Raw genomic sequence first — 23,382 nt, forward strand, 5'->3', positions numbered from 1 at the left:
TATAGGTAGAATTTCATATTGTAACAGCCAAAGTAGAATTTCAGACTTAACTGATATAAACCAATAACTACATTACAGAGCTGCCTTTACATTATAGAACTGCAGTGAGAGAGCCTCTGGATCACAGAGTCACGTTACGGAACTGCAGTGAAAGACCCTCTGGATCACAGAGTCACGTTACAGAACTGCAGTGAGAGAGCCTCTGGATCACAGAGTCACGTTACAGAACTGCAGTGAGAGAGCCTCTGGATCCCAGAGTCACGTTACAGAACTGCAGTGAGAGAGCCTCTGGATCACAGAGTCACGTTACAGAACTGCAGTGAGAGAGCCTCTGGATCCCAGAGTCACGTTACAGAACTGCAGTGAGAGAGCCTCTGGATCACAGAGTCACGTTACAGAACTGCAGTGAGAGAGCCTCTGGATCCCAGAGTTACATTACAGAACTGCAGTGAGAGACTCTGGACCACAGAGATCAGAAAGTAAAAATGCTGAAGTCAGTCAGGACAAAGAAGCCTTCAGAAATATTGGCACAACTCAAAAGGACAAAATTACACATCCACTTTCACCTCTCTCTCTCTCTCTCTCTCTCTCTCTCTCTCTCTCTCTCCCTCTCTCGCTCCCTCTCCTTCTCTCTCTCTCTCTCTCTTTCATTCACAGCTATCTCTCCTCTTTCTGCTAAATGCTTTAAAATGTAAATTTAAAATGAAAAAAATATGTTCAGAGCAGGTTACACTAAGCTGTTACCATAGAGATGCCTTGCCTTTACAATGCAAAGAAAAGAAGAAGCCCACCGCAGAATTATAGCTGGAGCAGAGTGTATGTCTGTGAGTGTGTGTCTGTGTGTAAGAGTGTGTGTGAGATTGTGTGTGTGTGTGTGAGTCTGTCTGTCTGTGAGAGTGTGTGTCTGTGAGTGTGTCTGTGTGTGAGAGTGTGTGTCTGTGAGTGTGTGTTTGTGTGAGAGTGTGTGTCTGTGAGTGTGTGTGAGAGTGTGTGTCTGTGGATGTGTGTGTGTGTTTGTGTGAGAGTGTGTGTCTGTGAGTGTGTTTGTGTGAGAGTCTGTGTGTGTGTGTTTGTGTGAGAGTGTGTGTCTGTGAGTGTGTGTGTGTGTGTTTGTATGAGAGTGTGTGTGCCCCTACCCCCACACCCTGCCCCCTGCAGATGGTATCCTCCTGGTCTCATGAGAACACACACACACACACACACATACACCTTAAGCACACAAACACCCAATCCTCCCGGTCACTCACACTTTTACAAGCTTTCTTCCACAGTGTAGAGTGGATGTGAAGCACATAAGCCCTGGTATGGAAAAATATTTATTAATTGGGGAATTTTGAATTAGTGAATTAATGTATGTTAAAAAATTACACATTTCAAATAACATAATTTTATTTAAATGAGGCAACATGAAACATTTACTGTACTATCCATTAATAGGCGACACAGAAAAGTTTTTACTACTTAAAATAATAACTGTACAAGTACTGATACTGCTAATTTGCCTTTAACTATGCAAACAAAGACTTGTATGCAATGCTGAAAATTAGTATTTGAACTTCCATGTTTACCAACTAATTGAATTCATACAATAGTGATCATCACACACAAGTCCCCAAAGCTAAAGCAACAGTACCCTCTAAGAAGTGACAAACGTGAGTAGCTTCAATTGCACTGTACTAGGTTGGTACATGGTGTATGGTGACTTATACAGTTAAAGACATTTATACAATTAGACACATAGACCTGTGATGACTTTTATTTTGAAGAAGGATCCACTATCATAAGAAAAGCAGTGTAAGGTTTTATCTACCAGCTTGAATCATACCATACTTGAGTGCCTTGGCTGCCAAAAAATTAATCATTGATACACAAAGCTACATAAATTTTTTTAAAGAATATAATTAATATCTCTTGGAAATATAAAAATATACAGACATGAACATAGCAATTGCATACTAAAATTATGCATTAGTAAACCTTGACCTACAAATTATTAAATATGGTAAAATATCTTACAGAATTTCTAATATGAAGCATGTGGGTTCAAACCAAACCAAACAACCAAAAATGAAACAACCCCCCACCCCAAAAAAAAAACAAAAAACAAAAAAAACACCCTAATCGAATACCAGCAAACATCTAGGTGTCAAAAACATGATAGGTGAAGTTCTCCTGCTGAGAATTGAAGTGAAAGTTGTACTTCCCGATTCTTTTTCTATAGAAGGAAAGTGCAGCAATGCCGAGGAGGAGGAAGAGGAGCAGGCCGAGGCCCAGCAGCACAAAGCCAACAAGACGAAGGTCCTGGGCCGTCTCCTGAAGGGTCTCTGAGAGGAACACAGAGGAAAAGAACAGGACCGTGTGACGCATTACTGCTCTGTTAAACAACTACTATGCCCCAATGGGAAATAATGGGTCAATAATACTGCATCCTTTGTATAGAATATACTATGAAAGGGGACCATTTCTCTGTTTGTCTACTGTGTTTATCTACTGGGTTTTAGGGCCCCATGAAAAGATATCACACTGAGCCCCATTGACAAAAATGCAGATGCGATTCTAAGACTTTTTTGGGGCCCCTGTCATTAACAGCTCCCCACCTCTACCAGCCGCCACCCATATGGCGCCCCCTGCATGTGTGTGTTAGAAAGTGTTGCTAAATTTCACTGAATTTACAAATGACTGACTTATGTGAGAGTCAGAGGAGTGTGTGTGAAAGGGGAGAGATCGCACTGGTCTGAGGCTTCAGCAATGGTCCACACGAAGCTCTTGCTGTTTCTATGACGTTAGCAGCCCGGCTGCTCCTCCCCATGCAGCTCTAAAGAACAATACCAAGGTTACTTTCACATGAGAATGAAGGCATACCTTATGTGTTTATACTGCCACGAGACACATCATGGTGTGAATCTAGATGTTCTCTTAAACAGGAGAGCCTAATAAAGGCCATGAACAGACTACAGTGAGTTTATAAGGAGATTAGAATGGGACTATAGTGAAGGTACAGTCATGGAACAGTGAGAGTGAAGGAAGAGTACAGTGAGAGTGCACTGTAGTACAGTTAGAGTACACTAACAGTACAGTGAGAGTGCACTGTAGCATTAGTACAGTTAGAGTACACTAACAGTACAGTGAGAGTGCACTGTAGCATTAGTACAGTTAGAGTACACTAACAGTACAGGGAGTGCACTGTAGTACAGTTAGAGTACACTAACAGCAAAGTGAGAGTGCATTGTAGTAACAGTACAGTTAGAGTACACTAACAGTACAGTGAGAGTGTACTGTAGTACAGTTAGAGTACACTAACAGTACAGTGAGAGTGCACTGTAGTACCAGTACAGTTTCAATACAAACAGTACGGTGAGAGTGCACTGTAGTACAGTTAGAGTACAATAAACAGTACAGTGAGAGTGCACTGTAGTACCAGTACAGTTTGAATACACTAACAGTACAGAGAGCGCACTGTAGTACCAGTACAGTTTGAATACACTAACAGTACAGTGAGAGCGCACTGTAGTACAGTTAGAGTACACTAACAGTACAGTGAGAGTGCACTGTAATACATTGAGAGTACACTAACAGTACAGTGAGAGTGCATTGTAGTACCAGTACAGTTTGAATACACTAACAGTACAGTGAGAGTGCACTGTAGTACAGTTAGAGTACACTAACAGTACAGTGAGAGTGCACTGTAGTACCAGTACAGTTTGAATACAAACAGTACAGTGAGAGTGCACTGTAGTACAGTTAGAGTACACTAACAGTACAGTGAGAGTGCACTGTAGCATTAGTACAGTTAGAGTACACTAACAGTACAGTGAGAGTGCACTGTAATACAGTTAGAGTACACTAACAGTACAGTGAGAGTGCACTGTAATACAGTTAGAGTACACTAACAGTACAGTGAGAGTGCCCTCACAGCTCTGCAGGTGGCCAGCGGAGTCTCAATGCAGATCTGGATCTGGCAGTGCAGGAAGATGACACTCAGGTCCACCAGTGAGAAGATGTTCACTGCCACAAGGGACGTGGTGGAGTTGCCATTCTGCAGCACAGTGGTGTAAGAGTCTGGGACAGGACAGCTGGGGATAAGAGAAAGACACCCGCTACAGCAGGACACCCCACTACAGCAGGACACCCTGCTACAGCAGGACACCCCGCTACAGCAGGACACTGGAGTTTCCTAAGACACCCCGCTACAGCAGGACACCCCGCTACAGCAGGACACTGGAGTTTCCTAAGACACCCCGCTACAGCAGGACACCCCGCTACAGCAGGACACTGGAGTTTCCTAAGACACCCCGCTACAGCAGGACACTGGAGTTTCCTAAGACACCCTGCTACAGCAGGACACCCTGCTACAGCAGGACACTGGAGTTTCCTAAGACACCCCACTACAGCAGGACACCCCCCTACAGCAGGACACTGGAGCGTCCTAAGACAACCCGCTACAGCAGGACATCCCGCTACAGCAGGACACTGGCGCTGTGTGTTATTTAGTGTAATTGTTTAATTGCTCAGTTGTTCAATATGTAGCTCAGAAAGAAAATCTAGAAAGAAATACAGACCTGTTTTCCAGAAAGACGTACACTGGAGTCGTCGAGGGGTTGGCGGTGGGGTTGGCCCAGCATTTGTTGATCACCACTTTGATTTGGGGTACAGTTGAATTCACCCTCACCTCTATGATGACCTCATCCTTGGGGGAGAGGGTGTAGTTCTGGGGCAGGGGTGACGTGCCGTTCAACAGACGAACCGTTACAGGGAAGGTCCCTATTCCCATCACTGCATCACCAACCAAAGCTACAAACCTTTTACAGAAAGAACATTAGCATTAAGCCTGTTAATATGACTCTTTTTTCTTATCTATTAAAAACTACTATTCAAGTCATTTGCAAAATTATTCAAACAAGTCCAAGAGTCGTTATCATACATTGGTAGCTTTACATCCATAATCTTGGCATGTTCAGTTAAGCTTGAATATTTCTAAAACATTTGAGAACTCTCCAGCCTGGCCCTGGCTCACTTTCTCCAAACACTCGCATGTTTCGTGCAGGTGCAGACGCACAAGGGGGCTCAAAAGGCCCAGAGAAAGTGGTTGCTATGACAGCAGGTCACCCGGTGAGGTCGTTTCCTGTGGAGATGGTGATCCTCTTGACGTAGGTGCAGATGATGGGCACTTCCAGCTGCACGGTTGGAGCCACATCCTCACTGCCTGCTGCCATCCGCTGGGTGAAGTTATTATAGAGCTTCACCTGAATCGTGGTGTTCTGGCTGTTGTCCTGAGAGATGGAAACAACAACCAAACATCATCATCTTCATCTTCATCTTCATCATCATCATCATCATCATATCTTAAATTTATATTTATCAAACCCAAGGTGACTTTACAGTATAAATCATGCAACTGATACATACAGTAACACACTCACACAAAACAAACTTCAGATATCTGCAAGGGAGGATAAATGTCTATACAAATACATACTAACCTCCTCAATCTACTGACATACAGTACTGTAGTTCAGTAGTTTAACATAAGGTCAAAAAGTCTAATCAATGTGAATAAATTAGATCAACTTTTTGTTCAAAATCAGAAATTAATATTTATTTTAGGGGTGTGGCTGTGAGCAACTTACCCAGAGACCAATGAAGGGTGTGGCTGTGGGAGTCTTACCCAGAGACCAGTGAGGGGTGTGGCTGTGGGAGTCTTACCCAGAGACCAATGAGGGGTGTGGCTGTGGGAGTCTTACCCAGAGACCAGTGAGGGGTGTGGCTGTGAGCATCTTACCTGAAGACAAATGAGGGTTGTGGCTGTGGGAGTCTTACCCAGAGACCAATGAGGGGTGTGGCTGTGGGAGTCTTACCCAGAGACCAGTGAGGGGTGTGGCTGTGGGAGTCTTACCCAGAGACCAGTGAGGGGTGTGGCTGTGAGCATCTTACCTGAAGAAAAATGAGGGTTGTGGCTGTGGGAGTCTTACCCAGAGACCAATGAGGGGTGTGGCTGTGGGAGTCTTACCCAGAGACCAATAAGGGGTGTGGCTGTGGGAGTCTTACCCAGAGACCAATGAGGGGTGTGGCTGTGGGAGTCTTACCCAGAGACCAATGAGGGGTGTGGCTGTGGGAGTCTTACCCAGAGACCAATGAGGGGTGTGGATGTGGGAGTCTTACCCAGAGACCAATGAGGGGTGTGGCTGTGGGAGTCTTACCCAGAGACCAGTGAGGGGTGTGGCTGTGAGCATCTTACCTGAAGACAAATGAGGGTTGTGGCTGTGGGAGTCTTACCCAGAGACCAATGAGGGGTGTGTCTGTGGGAGTCTTACCCAGAGACCAATGAGGGGTGTGGCTGTGGGAGTCTTACCCAGAGACCAATAAGGGGTGTGGCTGTGGGAGTCTTACCCAGAGACCAGTGAGGGGTGTGGCTGTGAGCATCTTACCTGAAGACAAATGAGGGTTGTGGCTGTGGGAGTCTTACCCAGAGACCAATGAGGGGTGTGGCTGTGGGAGTCTTACCCAGAGACCAACGAGGAGTGTGGCTGTGGGAGTCTTACCTGGAAGACCAAGGCTCCACAGTCATTCCAGGCCATGGTGAGTTTCACATGGGTGCTGTTCCCATCACTCTGGCCACACATAGGCTGGCCCAGGTATAGTGATGCCTCCGAGATGTGTCTGAGCTGCAGGAAGTCTCGGGCTACCGATACGGTGATGAAACCCAGCCTGCACTCCACAGAGATGGCCTCCGTGTGGGAGACGATCGGGGCAGATGCCTGGATGACAGGGGTTACAGTCCAGGCGGTGGTGGAGGGCGACACGGATGTGCTGCTCTGGTTGGTGGATGGTGTTAAGGATGTTGTGGAACTTGAGAGCAGAGTGTTGCCCATCATAAGGGAAGATACCGTTGAGGAGGTCGAGTCTATGGTAGTCGTGTCTGGAACAGCTGCAGCTGTGGTCACATTAAAGTTCTGGGGACTCGGGTGCACTGTGCTGTCAGTGCTGACTGTAAGGGTGTTAAATATTGCCGGCTGGGTCGGCATGCCGACCATGAGCTGGTCAGAGCTGGATGCTGTCTCATTGCTACGGGCTGTGGATAAAGGGGTAATAAAGACTGTGAGTAGCAAGTATGGGTAAAAACTGATCCAAAAAATACCTCTGCGATAATGAGAATGATACATTTATGAAAATATGTAATAACCAAAGCTGTGATCAAGGAACAAAAACCAATAAACATATGCAGTGATATAATTGGATGAAAACATGTCATGTAAAGCAGTTACTTGCACCAGCTGGGACTGGAGCCAAGGCAGTGCTAAACAGGCCCCAATTGTACCTTGGCAGGTGCGCCCTGGTCTCGAGGGATCCGCATCAGTGTAGCCACTGAAGCACGTGCAGGTGAAGGACCCAAAGATGTTCTCACAGTCAGCCCAGGGAGAGCAGTCAGCCGGGCCATACAAACACTCGTTCACGTCTGGCAGTGAGAAGCCAGACAACATACCTTATTACACAAACAACCGACATACTGGAACACCTCACATGACCCTACAAGAAACTCGCGATTTCAATTCAAATCCATATATGACACAACCCCAAATCAGACAAGGTAACTGCAAATAAATAATAAAAAAAAAAAACAATGCAAATGTTTCTTACATTTACTGTGGCTTTTGTTTCATTGCAGATATTTCAGGTTTTTTCTGGTCAATTTCATTTCATTTGTTAATATACATCCATTCCTACATTTTAGGACCACAACACATTCCACATAAAGTTTGTTTTTTTTTAATTTTCCACACTCCCAACTTTTCCTGATTTGGAATTATATAAACAAACATCACATTCAGACATTGCACAATCCAACCATGCTGACTTCTTTGAGAATGAATCACACTAAAGTGTCGTTTAACAGCTGAAGAAAGACCAGTGTGGCGTGGAGGGAGGCGTACCACTGATTAAGGTGCTGTTTCTGTCCACGCTGAACTGGGAGCTGTTCTGCAGAGACTCCATCAGAGCCAGGGCCACTGCCATGATGTCCTTGGTGCTGTTGGCTTGGAAGATAAGGCTGAGTTTGGCCACCACGCTGCCTGGGGACAGCCCAGTGACCGACACCCTCACCATCCCAGAGAGCACCAGCTGTAGGATGTCAGGCGGCAGGGAGCGAACCGTCTGGAATGGAAGGGGAGACGGCTGAGGTGGATTATGCGGTACACATTGTACGGTCCACACCACGCACAGGAGCTTCCTACAGTGTTAAAGTGTCCAGTGTCTGAAACACTGCAATGTGGGTTAAAATGCTGTAATGGAGTGGCTCCCAATCGCAGTCCCAGGAATGCCATAGCAAGCCTGGGAATACCATCACATCTCTGTGTTTGTGAAAGGCGCTATATAAATAAAACGCACCATTTATCCTTTTCTAGGACACAGAGATGTTCACGACAATCTTTTTAATCAGCTAATGAGCTGAGAGGGCGTTTAATGAGGGGCAAAGTGAGCAGAGAGAAGTGGGAACCCCGAGAGATGCCGACTTGAAATCTGTACAACAGAGCTGGAAAACCCTGCTGCATCAAGAACAGCCTCGGTGTCCAAAGCATTGCTCCCACCACCAACTTACAGTGAGTTTTTGTCTATTGCTATCATGCAATAGTTAAATGCTAAAAACAAATGTAGAAAATTCTATTTTTTTCTTCAAAAGTCAGGAAAAGACACACATTTGTTTCAAGCTCTCCTCTCATGCTAACTCCTCTTCTTTACTGGCAGGGGAGACAGTGAGTACCTCCTTTGTAATTCTCTGGCTGAGGTTGTGGTACTCTTCGCTGTCATCTCTCAGCAGGGCCTGGGTGAAGGACACACTCGTCAGACGCACCTTGGCTTGAAGAGTCTGCACACCTACAGCTGCAAAGCGCGAGACACAGGACACCAGGCTTCCTTCAACACGCCACACACTACCGAACGCCTGCATTTAGTCATCCGCGTTGCTTTAGGAGCCCGGCGCATCACAGTAAATGCACTAATAATTAATTTTCAGTTTCTCTATGAAAAGAGAAATAGCACTGTTGAACGTGCCACGCACAAAGAATAACCAAAAACACTTTACACAACCATACACACAGCTCTACACACGCAAACATACATTTCCTCTGAAGAAAGGAACGATGTTACTGCAGTGTTGGTGTAACCAGTAAGAACATTCGAGGTTACATACCATACATGTGGGAGTCACTGTTGGACAAATTGTTGGCCAGAGGGTGGGAAGTAGTGCCTGTAGTGTTGGGTGTAGCACTGGGTGCAGCATTGGGTGTAGCACCGGAGGTGGACAGAGTGCTGAACACGACAGCTCGTGCACCAGAATTCAGCAAAGGCCCAATGCTGATCAAGTTAGTGTTAGAGAGCACACCACTGGAGGACGAAGTGTCACCTAAAGGCATTACAAGAAATCCTTAAGTAATTATTATAAATTATTATGTTAATGATATGTTAATGAGATGTCTGGGTCCTACATTAAAAGTGCTTATTATTATTATTATTATTATTATTGTTGTTAGTAGTAGTAGTAATTGTTGTTGTAGAAGGAGCAGTAATAAATAATAATGAAAAACAATTTTGTGAGAAACAGTATCTCACAGCACGAGAGTTGTGTGCAGTCCGGTTTTCAGGAGGGGTAGCGTGAGCAGGCCACTCGGGGCGTTTCAAGCAGTGGCAGAACAGCTCCAACACCACAGCATCTTACTTACCGCACTGGGTCCCTGGCCTGCTGGGCTTCTGGTCAGTGGATCCAACAGGACAGGTACAGTTGTAGGAGCCCTGTGTGTTGGTGCACGAGGCCTGGGGAGAGCACTCTCTCAGCACAGCAATGCTGCACTCATCCACGTCTGTATATACAGGGAGAGAGAGAGAGAGAGAGGGGGGGGGGGGGAGAGAGAGAGAGAGAGAAAGAGAGAGGGAGAGAGAGGGGGGGCATAGAGAGAGAGAGAGAGAGAGAGAGAGAGAGAGGGATTGAGAGAGAGAGAGAGAGGGATTGAGAGAGAGAGAGAGAGAGAGAGAGAGAGAGAGAGAGAGAGAGAGAGAGAGAGGTGGGGCAGGGGGGGGTCTTTACAAGAAGGTTTCTGATGTGACTAATAAGCTATAATAAGAATTTGAGGCCGGCACAATGTTCCCGCAAAAATGAATCATGCTAACAAACCAATGTTAAAGCGCACAGACACACATACTGATTCACACACATGCAGATAAACACACATAGGCTCACACATGCAGGCTGACATGCAATCTACAGGGACATATGAACTCATACTTGCATTACACACACACCTGCCCACGCGCAGACAAACGCACTCACACACACACACACACACACACACACACACACAGTATCCTTACCACTGACGTCGATGGCAGTCACCTCCTCTATGTTTAGGAGTAGATGCTGGAGCCTGTTAGAGATGTCTGATGAGGACAAGCTCTGGGTGGAGGCGAGAAGCAGGGTGGAGGATGTGGAGAACAGCCCGGCAGGCCATGAGAGCACGTGGAACACGGACACTGCAGCAGGGCTCAGGGCACCGCTCACCTGCAGCACATGAAGGGCTAACATCTCCTCAGTCTGAAACACTTTAACACCAGTTTGTTGGTCATTGTGGTTGGGATTTTATTACTGTTTGTTTGTTTGCATGTTTGTTTGGGGATTTGAGCCCACTGGAAAAACTTTTGTATTGGAAAAAACCTTGCACCTACCCTGTATTAGGTAGACGTAATTTCTAGACAGGTTTTAGAAGTTTACAGTGACAGAGTGCCTTCCTTCTGTGGGCATTCACATTGTGTCAACCAATCTTGTCCTCATTTGGTTTCTGACTACATGACAACTACCAACTGGATATTACTTTGCTGGTGGGATATTGTCAAAACCGACTCTGCCATAGTGACAGGGCTGAGCTGGTAGACCAGTGCTATCAGACACAGCAGTGTTGCTAGTGTGAGTGAATCAGACACAGCAGTGTTGCTAGTGTGAGTGAATCAGACACAGCAGTGTTGCTAGTGTGAGTGAATCAGACACAGCAGTGTTCCTGGTATGAGTGAATCAGACACAGCAGTGTTGCTAGTGTGAGTGAATCAGACACAGCAGTGTTCCTGGTATGAGTGAATCAGACACAGCAGTGTTGCTAGTGTGAGTGAATCAGACACAGCAGTGTTGTTAGTGTGAGTGAATCAGACACAGCAGTGTTGCTAGTGTGAGTGAATCAGACACAGCAGTGTTCCTGGTATGAGTGAATCAGACACAGCAGTGTTGCTAGTGTGAGTGAATCAGACACAGCAGTGTTGCTAGTGTGAGTGAATCAGACACAGCAGTGTTGCTAGTGTGAGTGAATCAGACACAGCAGTGTTCCTGGTATGAGTGAATCAGACACAGCAGTGTTGCTAGTGTGAGTGAATCAGACACAGCAGTGTTCCTGGTATGAGTGAATCAGACACAGCAGTGTTGCTAGTGTGAGTGAATCAGACACAGCAGTGTTGTTAGTATAAGTTTATCAGACCGAGCAGTGTTGCTGGGTTTTTTTTTGTACGTGTGTAAGTGTCAGTGTTGGGTTGAGAGTGGTTCCAAACACATCCAGCCAGTAGCAACCCAGCAGTCAGACCGACCACCTGCAAAGGACTAAATGATGGAGGACACAAACTGGGCAAGTAGACAGACTCAGACTCTGACTCTCACTCTGACTCTCACTCTGACTCTCACTCTGACTCGGACATACGAATCGTAGCTGCCATGAAGGTGTTTCTACTAGACTGTCTGATGAGTGTGTATATCATGTGTAATCATTTGGAATGTACGAACCACAGAGTGCAGCAGTCGTGTGTGGTTGAAGACGCCTCTGCTCGTGTTCACCAAGCTGTGCTCTGTTTTTACTGCGACTGTCACATTCAGCCACCAGCTTTTATTCACTAACAGCACAGACACACGCAGTCACTTCATTCAGTACTTCAAATGAAAAACAAAAACAAAACTAAGTAATTCTATAAGGTATCTAGAAAGTGATATTCTGAGAGATATAACTGTTGTAGTGTGATAAGCGTTCAATTAAGTTTTATTTGTAAAGAATTTAGCGTAAAGCAGCTTTGCAGAAGTCCAGATCTCCAAACCGGGAATGGAGCCACGTGTGAATCTCTCACCATGTGTGTGAGGGTCCACGCACTGAGTCAGATTGTCTGAGGGGCAGCATTTCTGCCAGCCTGGACAATCGGTGTCCCACTCACACGGGATGGATGGGGCAGGGCTGGGATGTGCTGGACACCGTCCAGGTTTAGCAGTGAACTCGGCACTCCTGTTCAGGGCTGCCATTAGTCAGATATCAAAGGAAAAATGTGTGAGATCCTACCCCTTAGACACAAATATCAACAACAACAACAAACAACCCCTTAAACATGAACAACAACAACAAACAACCCCTTAGACACAAATAACAACAACAAACAACCCCTTAGTGTGTGTGTGTGTGAGTGTGTGTGTGTTTAGAGTTGAAGAACTAGGCAAACTTGTAAATTCAGACGTTTCTTTCCCAGCTGCACCTAGTGGTCATTCGCGTGTACTGCAGCGTTGTCGGGCTGTGCCGCATCATACTCACACAGCGCACAGTAGCTGCCCAGCTGCTCATAGTCCTCGCAGCACTTTTTCACCTGCTTGGGGATGTGGACGATCTGGGTTTCCAAGGTCGTGGTGTAACGCGCCACATTACACATTCTCCATGGCAACCACCCTCCACATGGTCTCGTTTCGGTGCGCAAGCTCGTAGAGGAGACCACATTATTCACAGCTACCAGCTCTGTCACAGTGCACAGGTGGTAACCTGACAGGGCCAGGTCATAGCCTGCAGAGGGATGCATGGATTGTATATTACAAACACTCTTGCAAACTATAATATTATTGGTTCTTCATTTACACCTTATACGAACAGAAAATACAGCAATACTATGCTTTCAATAAAGCATCCTGAAATAATGCTAAAAATGTGTTTGTATTATATTCAGCACCATAAGCATAACTCTTAATTTCATGTTACAGAAACTGCAGAAGCTAATGGCACACCTGACAGTGATGCATTGTAATGTCAGAACGAGTGCTGTCCTGTAATATGTTCCAGACATTAGCCCACATTTAAAACAGTCAAACTTTTGTCATCTCCAGCACCACACAGCACGACCTGACTTATCTCCCTACCTTCGTAAAAAGTGTTGTGTCCTTTGGCAAGACCAAACAGTGTCAAGGCAAACCAGGTACAGAAGAACCGACCCATTCTGAGGCACCGCAATAGACGCTGCTCGTAAGCACCATACTAAACCATACTAAACCGCTCTCTGTCTCCACAGCCAGATGCGGTGTGGTGGTAACCAGCCTCAGCTGCAACCCGCCTGCCTCTCATTTTGCTCCCTTTGCACGGCTAGTCCCCAGAGCCTGTCGCACTATGGTTGCGGGGCAGTTGCTACGCTCAGAAACCTCGCCTAAAAACGTTCCGTTGTAAACAGAGCTACTCGGTCATTATATCCATGCTTTGCAAGAACATACGTGGTAAACGCTGTGAAATACTGCGTTTGATGTATTGGCTTTGGAGGGGGGCCTCTGAAACGGGCCCTTAGATGGCATCGATGACAGTAGTGCTGTAAACAGGGGAGAGGCCGGACGGGCCGTGAGCGCGCGGTACTCCCGTTGCCCGCAGCAGTGACGCTGAAAGAGGCTGCAAACACGCGCACTGTGCCCCAGTGAGTCAGCTCGCACCCCCGTTACCATGGCGCCGACTAGCACGTCTCCCCGTCTGTTCTTTACAGTCCCCACTCGTATTTCACTTCAGGGAGGCCACTCACAAATAAAGGCATACACATAACACTCACAGGTATAACTATACGAGACTTTCATAGAAAATCCGCGTCGGTGCTACATTATTTTTCACAAGTCACGCGTCAGAATGCCATACCTGCACTAATCAACTGCTGATGGAGGAAAACTTTAAAGTGCAAGCCGCTTAATTATTCAATCAGACACAAACACACGCAGTTACCATATCCTCATCTTCCCGGTATTTGGCTAAATCAAGCGCTGGTTAACGAGCATAAATAATTTGGTTCTGAGTGACAGAGTCTCTAATGCGATCTCGTGCAGGGCGAAGAGATGGCACTGTAGCTCTTGCTATGACAGAAATCTTTTTAAAAAATGAATTTAAGATGTTAAAGAGAGCCTCGTGTTGGACGCACTTCCCTGCTATATTCTAGCGTGTTGTTCGCAGTTTTGTTTTGCAGTAAGGCAGAGCAGGTAAACGTGTCTCTCGAGGGGACAGCTGACGAGCCCTGCCCGAGATGCCGTTTTAATTAGTTTTGGAGGACCAGCCACAATTACACCTTGTAGAATAAACTCTCCGTCAAAGGCTGGGTTGCCGTGATGAGTTATTTCGTGGTCACAGGTAAGTAGCTGAAGGTAGTTTTCCATGGCCGCGAGCTCTTGGCCTACACTTACACAAGTGTAAAATACGAGATATTTTACACTTTTTACACAAGTGTAAAATACAGTGTTTATTCACTTTAGACAACGGCCTGAAACCGAAACGAATCCAGATAATAGGACCAATTCTTCAGTCACTAAGTTGTTTTTTTTTATTAGAAAATCACACATAAAACTCACAACTGCCGCCCAGTGCTCAGGAAACACACCCTTTCAGAGACTGAACGCTGAAACTGTTGCCTGTCTCTTTAACAGTCTACGTGCAAGCCCTTGCACTTTTAAATCGGTCTGTCATTTCCTCCGCAGACGCCCACGGCGCGCGAGCAGCCTATCACGACGCGGCACACGTGACGAGCGTTCTGGGCGATGACCTCATCTCTGGAGTGGGATGACGTCAAATACAAGATGGATGGAATCACGACTGCCGCACAGTCGACGCAACTCTGAGATAAAGTCGCGCAGCGGGCTTTCGCGGGGCTCGAACACGTCGCTCGGGGTGAGTTAGACTTCTAAACGACTTCACACCGCTGTCGTCTGCGAGCTTGTACAGGTAGTTGAAGCTCTGTTTGGGTTTTTTTTTTTTTTTTAAAGCAGCCTTTCCTGACGTAACGCCGAGGAGGTTACTCTCGCTTCCTCGCTCGCGCGCTCTCTCTCTCTCTCACATACACACACACATACACACACACACACACACACAAACACGTCCCGTATCGGTGCGATGAGGAAAGGAGAAATGACAGGAGATTTGGTGCGCGCTCAGATTTCTGTTCCTGCACTTTCCTTCGCTAGCTCGCGCTTGGGCTTGCACGGAGTAGTGCAAACGCAACCGGTGCTTCTCCCCTGGTGCGGGTCCGGTAACGCGCACGATACGCGCAGAAGGGGCTGTGGCAGTGTGGCGCAAACTTGCCAACACACTCCACGCCATGTTGCATGACCAAATATTCTCGCGAGCCCGCGTCTATTAGGCATGAAGTAATCGGGCGTCGATGTGCGCATGCGTCAGAAACAGAAGGCTCTTTGGCGTGTTTACAGTCCCACATGCAAATAAATAATTCTTGCTGAGGACTTTTTGTGCCATTCTAACATGTGTACAGATTTAGCACGTTCTTCAGTGCTTGGCTATGGGGTGTGTCCTCTTTTGCTTACTCAGATCTTTTTTAGGCTCAGTCAAATTCCATTTTTCACAGTTTTACATTAAATGTTCTACTGTTACTTTTCAGCGATAAAGCAGACAATTGTGCATTTATGAAAAGTCCATGTATAAAATTTTAATGAGTATGTCTGTATTGTTTACATATAACACATTTATATATATTTAATCCTTTCACTATTTTCTCACCTGAGGAGTACCTTATGGAACACACATGAACCTTTATGAAACGTCACTCAAATCATATTCACCAAATACTAAAAATGCCTAAAAACACCATCCTGTGACAACCCCACCCTTTCCTATAGCGTGTACTGTGTTCTGTCCTCCAGGGTAGAGATGGAGAGCCTGGTTCACTATAGCAGCCCCAGCCACGCCTTGTCCGTCCTGGGCCTCCTGAACGAGCAGCGTCTGCATGGCCACCTCTGCGACGTGGTGCTGGTGGTAGGAGAACACCACTACCAGGCGCACCGCAGCGTCCTGGCGGCCAGCAGCGAGTACTTCCATTCTCTGTTCGCCCGGAAGGACGCGGAGAGCCACGCGGTGGTGCAGCTGGACTTCTGCGAGCCGGACGCCTTCGAGATTGTGCTGAACTACATCTACTCCTCCTCGCTGTTCGTAGACAAGAGCAGCCTGGCTGTGGTACAGGAGCTGGGATACAGCCTGGGCATCCCTTACCTGACCAGCATCATGTCCGTGAGGCCTCAGGTGTCGTACTGCGTGTCCAGGAAGAAGCTGTGCTTCTCTGAGGAGGACGACGGCCCTCGCCAGAAGAGGAGCGTCATAGTCCGGCAGGGAGGAGCGGGAGACGCTCACAGAGGGCGCACCGGGCTGCAACGCATACCCAAACATGCAGCTTCGACCTCGGCCGAGTCCCTGCCTTCCCCGGCTTCCCGGGACCAGCCTTGCTCTCCGGGCCACGGCAACACGGGGACGCACGCTCCGTCCGTCAGCAGAAACGCGGACAGTCCGCCGCAGGATGTCGACCGCAAACCCGTGGTCTCCTTACTGCCGTCCATACTGAAGAGCCATGCGGAGCCCAGGCCGTCCTCCGGGAGGCTGCAGCTGACCTCCTCTGTGTCGTTCAGCGAATCCGGACAGAGTGAAGGCCTGCACTCCGAGCAGAGCGACGAGTCTGTGTCAGAGGAGAAGGTGGACTGCCAGCCTGATTCGAAGCCAGTCCCTGGAGGCCCGCACAAACAAAACAAACAAACTATAGACAGGAGTGGGCCGCTCATTAAAAGCCTGCTTCGAAGGTCCCTGTCCATGGACAGTCCGCTCCCTGCCTTCTCACCTGTCTTGGAGCTGAGGGACTCGCACGGCAGAGAACAGTCGGTCGTAAAACTCGCAGCCAAAACGGCAGACTCGGCGTGGCGGGAGAGCAAATCCAAACAGCACAACACGCTTGATGATGACAACGCTCAGGGAGAAGAGGTCAGAGTTAAAACAGAACCCAGCAGCCCGCTGGCGGACCCCTCTGACATCATACGGATCACCGTAGGGGACAATTTGCCCGTGAGCCTGAAAGATTTTCAGCCTAACTTCGAAGAAGGTCCCAGGGGTTATTTTAGTCCTTCAGCAAAAAGGAAAATTAAACTGGAAGGAAGCTCGAACCCGTTTAAGAGATCCAGGCTTTTAAATGAGCACCAGTTCACGCACGAGGATAGTGTGTCTGATGAGGCGTCCCGCAAATCCAACATGGATGACGGCACCCACGAGCCTGGGGAGCTGAGGCCCAGTAAGATGTTCAAATGCTGGAGCTGCTTGAAGGTGTTCAGGTCCAACGCAGGCCTCTATCGCCACGTCAACATGTACCACAACCCGGAGAAGCCGTATGCGTGCGACATCTGCCACAAACGCTTCCACACCAACTTCAAAGTGTGGACGCACTGCCAGACCCAGCACGGCGTGGTGCAGAACCCCGCTCCCTCCTCCAGCTCCTACTCAGTGCTGGATGAGAAGTTCCAGAGGAAGCTGATAGACATCGTGCGCGAGCGGGAGATCAAGAAGGCCCTTATCGTGAAGCTGAGGCGGAACAAGCAAAGCCTGCAGTCTCAGCCCTTCACCAAGAGGAGCCGCCGCTGCAGGTCCTACGGCTGCCCGTACTGCAGGAAGATGTTCTTCATCCAGTCGCATTTCAAGCTGCACATGAAGAGCCACACCGCAGAGAGGGCCAGCGTGGACGCGCGGGAGGACGGCGGAGGCGGCGGCCTCCACGAAAGACCGGTCCAGGCTGGCCACGTCCGTGAGAAGCAGAGCAAGGACGCCTTTCCCTGCAGGTTGTGCAGCGAGAAGCTGGCATCGCTCGGCGAGCTGGAGAGTCACGAGCGGGCGTGCAGGTACGCCACGGTCTGCCCCTACTGCGGCCTGCGCTTCTCCAACGCACTGGTGAAGAAGGACCACGAGGCCCACTGCAAGTACAAGAAGCTCACCTGCCTGGAGTGCATGCGCACCTTCAAATCCTCCTTCAGCATATGGCGTCACCAAGTTGAGGTGCACAACCAGAACTTGATGACCGGCGGGGAGCAGCTGACCGCCTGGCAGCAGGACGCGGACCAGGAGACGGTGGAGCCCCCTGTGGCCCCGCCCGCCTCTAAACAACCGGCGGGACACTCCGACAACAGGGAAGAAGCAGCCTACAGTGACTCCTCAGCTCCCCCCACCTTTGACTCGGAGGATTCGTCGTCTTATGTTCCCGAGGACCTGAGCTCTGGGCAGGGTGAGCTGAGGGTGAAGGAGGAGCCGCAGGAGGAGGCCGTAGCGGACAGGGTGCAGCCGGCCGTGGAGAGCGCGGCCACGGAAGAGGTGGGCGTGTGGCCGTGTGAGAAGTGCGGCAAGCTCTTCAGCTCCCACAAAGACCTGGAGCGGCACCAGGAGCTGCTGTGCCACATCAAGCCGTTCATATGTCACATCTGCCACAAAGCCTTCCGCACCAACTTCCGCCTCTGGAGCCACTACCAGTCCCATGTGGGCTCCTCGGAAGACCCGGGGTCCAGAACCTTGGACAGGCAGCCGTCCTCCCCTTCGCCCTCCCCACCTCTCACCATCGTCGTCCCGGAACCGCCGGCCTCCCGAGCGCCCCCTCCGAAAGCGGGCCAGACGGGGTTGACCACAGAGGAGGAGGAGCGCGGGGGCTCTGCGTCTCCGCCGTCTGTCCCCGCGAGGCCGGAGTCGGAAAGGCGCGAGAACCGAGGTGGGGAGCAAGCTCTAGCCAAGCCGGACGGCGCGGAGAAGCCGGTGAGTGCTCAGGAATCGGACACGCTGTTCTACCACGCACCCACGTTGTCTGCCCTCACCTTCAAAAGGCAGTACATGTGCAAGCTCTGCCACAGGACCTTTAAAACGGCCTTCAGCCTGTGGAGTCATGAGCAGAGCCACAGTCACTCGTGAGCACGCTCAGTGGAGTCTTCACGTGTGCTTAGGGACCCAGCGGAGCTTACAGGTCCTGGCTGAAGCTTCCACCGTGTATTTCTGCTGAGTGGAGGTGGTGTTCGTGACGTATCTCAGAGTGCTGATTTGAGATCAGCATTTGTGAGTGAAATCCCCATAAACAGGACTAAAATCTGATCCTGGGCAGCAGGAACATATTAACACTCCAATGCTAGTCAAGGCCAGAAGGCGATGGAATTTGATTCGTTCACACGGTAGACTCAGTTACACCTAAGACCATATCACTTACTATATGTAGTAATACCTGAATAGAAATTAATTTTCTAAAGAGAAATGCTCCACTTTGTGTACACTCATATAAACATACATCCCACCTAAATGTTTTTCAGATTTTGAAACAGTTTGGAGAGACTTTCTCTCAGAATTGGACCTTCTCCAAAAAGTATGGGTCTTGTTAAGAACTTGCAATAAGTCTGTAAGTCTGTGTTTTTGTGTAGGATGTACAGAAATGACCTCCACCCTCTCCTGGTAGTTTTCTTCCTCATTCTGTTGACTAACACTTAAATAATTCAGAACTGTCTGTACTTCTTATCAAAAATATGTTCAACTCAAAGACCACTGTTCTCAGAGGTAGTTGACCCCAGTAAAGGATTTTTTGCCATTCTGTTATTGTAATGTACTAATGTGTATTACAGTGTTTCTCCTGGACATTGTGTCTCTACAGTCCTCAACCCATTTGAAATGAAATGGACAAAAGTCTAACTGCACCCAGTGGTGCAGATGTGATCCTTCCCTGATCATTTGCACCAGAGTACTAACTTTTTTTTTTTTTTTTTTTAAACACTATAGTAATTCCTCAGTGATTTGGGTTGCCTTATTGCATTATAAAAATTAATAAAAACATTTCCATTGTATCCCTTATCTCATCATATTTAAGTTCTCTTTTGCATGGAATATGAGGTTTGTTTTGGTTTTCTTCATTTTTTTAATTTTAGAAATGTATCCTTGTCACTAAATGCTGCATGTGTTGAGGCTTTTGTTTGAGTCGATGTAAGTATTGCAAATACGATGGCAAATGCATATTATTAGTTTTATTGAGATTACTATAAATCTGTGCACATTTACTAATGTAACCAAACCTTGTATTCATTATATCTGAATTTCTCGTTGCAAAGACCTCTCTGTTTAACTATCTTCAAAAAGCTGTGCTCTTTGACACTATAGACATTGAGATTGGTGAATTATACTGTACTGAACAAACAGAACACTTTTTATATATATATATATATATATATATATATATATATATATATATATATATATATATATATATATATATATATATCCAAAACACATAGGGAGTGGTGTTCAGAACACAGGCTGTCCTAGTGGTGCTGTGTGTTGGTATACGGGTCCAATGGTCAGCTCTGCAGTGTGTGTGCAGATATGTGAGAGGTTTTCCTTTGTCCGTACTGGGCGGCACAGCAAGCACATTCACAGAACTGGTGCTGCATCAGTACTTCACTGCACTACAGTGTGGGGACTCCTTACTGAAGTAATACACACAGTAACGAACCAGGCCGTGATATAGAGGGGAAGCTAACAGGTCTGGCATTTCTGAGGTCCAGCTCAACATGGCCTCTCTGCCTCATGCATATTCTAGTTATTAAAACTCTGGAAGCACAAAAGGGGTTATTGGCCGCTCCTTAGAAAATCTTCTCAATTTAAGCAACAGTTGAAATGTTCCTCATTAGAGCAAGGAATCGACTCTTAAACTGAAACAATTGTTCTGTGATGCACTGTGTGCTTTCACCGTCTCATATTCATGGAAGAAAATGTTGCGATAGAAAAGTATTTTTGCTCTGATGGTGTTGGTCTGAATATTACTTGGGAGATATTTCTTATAACATTGAAATTCAGCAATCACATAGCTTTGGTATCAGTCTTACATGACATTAAATATCTTATTTATGAACGTTTTTAGAGCAACAGTTTTGTACAGCAATGTATGAGAAATAAAGCTTTACTTCAGTAAGATGCTTGTGATGTTTAAATATAACATGATTGATTTAGATTCAGAAATTGTATGACTAAATATGACTTAATGCATAAGAGCATTTGTATGTCTCTTGTTGACTTTTGTATCAATATTTTTGTTTTATGAAAAGGTTTTTATCTTTTTTGGTATTTCTACAGTATCCCTGCAATAACAATATTTGTAATTATAAACTGTCCTTATGTGGCTTTACAAATGCATCCAGTTATTGTGTTTTGCGCTTTTCTCCTGTTTTACTGCTTGCTTTTTGAAATAAAGTTTTAGACTGTTCAACTGGCTTTGACTCCTAGTTCTTTGCGATTTAATAACCTGTTGTCACTTTTGTATTTCCTCTAAACCCACCTACGTCATGAAATTTTACATTCCAGAAAATAACAAAAACTTTACACTGTATTCTACACTGACCATTGCACTAGCTGAACGAGAACAGCCTCTCTCTGTACCATGGCTCTGTACCATGGTTTTCTATGGAGAACTGGGTCATTTTTGCCTCATCTTCAAACAGCATAATTCAGCTCTGGGGTGTCCAAAACATCTGCAGATGCTGTCAATGGGACTTTTATCAAAGGTCAAATACATTTAAGAAAAAAAGAGCATGTATATAGTGTTTGTGCTGCAAATACACAACTGCTTTCTTGTGCCTTTTTACATCTGACAATTTCAACTCAAAGCGGAATGGCTGGACATGTTTCCGTCCAAATTCAAATAACTCATTCCACACGGAGTAGCAGAGATGTGAAGCTGGAAGGCAAAGACATGACAGTGAGGCGCAGAACCCTGGCAGCAGAAAGCCAACAGAGTGCTTTAACTTTTACTCTCGAAAACAAACCACACCATTACACTGTACAAAATACACGTTAGGTTTTTGTGTGCAAGATTAAATTTTACATCGTACAAGGGAAAAAAAACAACGAAACAACGAAACATTAGTTTGATGCCACGCCGTTTCTGGAGCCGAGGCCGTCACTTGTGGTTTTGTTTTACTGTGCAGCTTCTAAGGGAGTAACTCACTGAATAGTGTTACTTACTGACAGGCCAAGCAGGCAGGAGCAGAAATAGGAGTACATTCATTACATGTGGGAAAAAAGACAGCTGACCAATGAAGAAAACAGCCATTTAAACTCATGAAAAACAAACCCACGCTGATCCGAGACCTGCTGCTGGCCTAGGGAGTACATGCACCGTGTTTTGCAGGTAAGGTCAATGCAAAAGCAGGACACCTGGTAGAGAGGCTCCAGAGGTCGTGTAGGGGACGTTCTCACAAGGCCAACGTGTCCTTGATCAGCCTCCTCATCGTGGTGCTCACGGACGTCCCGAGGGAATCTGTGATTTGGTAGGTGATCTTGTACAAGTACGGCTGGACATCTTTCAAGCTCGTGTCAAACACGTTGTCCACTTCTGACTGCGTGGGCATCTTGGGCAGGTACTCGTGCCGGTTGATCACCTCCACAACGTTGATGACCTTCTCGCCGAGCTTTTCGCCCACTTTCTCACGGCATATCTGTCGCTCGTACTCGTTGGCCAGGTCCACGACGTTGACCTTTATCGTCCAGACCTCCCAGGGGATGCACTCGTCAGAAAACGGCCATCGGGATTTCTTTTTCTGGAAGAACTCCAGCGAGATTTGGCCCATGCCGTCGCCTCCCGAGCTCCCGAGGGCGTCCTAACGAAAGGATGCAGAAAGCGTCGGTTTGAGAAAAATGAAAAACTCGACACAGGCGGCAGATCGGCACACGTTGCGGCTCACCTTAAATTCCGCGACCGCTTTCCTGATGACTCGGTCGAGCTCGTCCGAAGAAACCCGCACGAAGGTGAAGTCGATGAAGTCGCAGTCCACGTCCTGCGTCCCCACCGTGCCTATGGAGTACGTGCCCTCCTTTTTGTAGTGGAACTTGCCGGTGCTGCGGTGCAATAGAATCGTGTGCAGCAGCGCCAGCATCGCCTCGTCCACCTGCCTCCCCTCCACCGACACCTCCAGGACCTCCGAGCGACAGTTCATCGCGGACAGTCGAGGAAAAGCCTCCGGTTCGTTTCGCACACTAGCTAGCGCTTTGATCCGGACGAAGTTGCACAAGACTCGGGTAGCAGTGTTGCACGCCAGCGGCTGGTGGCTAACGAGCTTAACGGGGTTAGCAGCCGCGCTCCCGGTTAAGGCTGTTTGGTGCTGTCCGTGATAGGTGAACCACGTAGACAACGCTTAAATTTAGCTACTTTTGCTCTTATACCAGGCGAACGGGTCACTGGCGTCTGTATAACATGTTTACAAGGAGCTCGGCCAGCTAGCTAACCTGCGGTGTCTGCTTTTCTGAGAACGAAGCGCTGTGGCCT

At 47.3% G+C, this 23,382-nt stretch overlaps 3 protein-coding genes across 3 annotated transcripts in view; 1 reads left to right on the top strand and 2 right to left on the bottom strand.

The window, feature by feature from the left end:
• Positions 1-1,371: 1,371 nt before the first annotated feature.
• On the bottom strand, positions 1,372-13,335 carry umodl1 (uromodulin-like 1). Its single transcript, XM_081702938.1, has 16 exons — positions 13,187-13,335; positions 12,594-12,836; positions 12,142-12,303; positions 11,807-11,913; positions 10,360-10,546; positions 9,714-9,851; positions 9,185-9,397; positions 8,756-8,874; positions 7,929-8,148; positions 7,316-7,453; positions 6,540-7,069; positions 5,107-5,270; positions 4,560-4,799; positions 3,914-4,073; positions 2,731-2,815; positions 1,372-2,324 (listed from the first exon to the last, which is right to left on the bottom strand). Exons 1-16 carry the CDS (start codon positions 13,260-13,262, stop codon positions 2,140-2,142), a joined length of 2,967 nt encoding a protein of 988 aa, XP_081559064.1. The 5' UTR covers positions 13,263-13,335; the 3' UTR covers positions 1,372-2,139.
• Positions 13,336-14,699: 1,364 nt separating this feature from the next.
• On the top strand, positions 14,700-21,327 carry zbtb21 (zinc finger and BTB domain containing 21). The gene is made up of 2 exons (XM_027029225.3): positions 14,700-14,954; positions 15,941-21,327. Exon 2 carries the CDS (start codon positions 15,948-15,950, stop codon positions 18,996-18,998), a length of 3,051 nt encoding a protein of 1,016 aa, XP_026885026.2. The 5' UTR covers positions 14,700-14,954; positions 15,941-15,947; the 3' UTR covers positions 18,999-21,327.
• A 484-nt stretch (positions 21,328-21,811) lies between these two features.
• atg101 (autophagy related 101) overlaps positions 21,812-23,382 on the bottom strand; it is a 1,598-nt gene continuing 27 nt past the window's right edge. The window contains exons 1-2 of the mRNA XM_027029226.3: positions 22,802-23,382; positions 21,812-22,717 (exon numbers count right to left, since the gene is read on the bottom strand). The exon at positions 22,802-23,382 is cut by the window's right edge and continues 27 nt beyond it. Coding sequence (XP_026885027.1) covers positions 22,313-22,717; positions 22,802-23,053 — 657 coding nt within the window. The 5' untranslated portion in view covers positions 23,054-23,382 and the 3' untranslated portion in view covers positions 21,812-22,312. The remainder of the gene's footprint in view (positions 22,718-22,801) is intronic.

Source organism: Electrophorus electricus, chromosome 19, assembly GCF_041902795.1.
Source record: "Electrophorus electricus isolate QZ-2024a chromosome 19, ASM4190279v1, whole genome shotgun sequence".
Lineage (NCBI taxonomy): Eukaryota > Metazoa > Chordata > Actinopteri > Gymnotiformes > Gymnotidae > Electrophorus > Electrophorus electricus.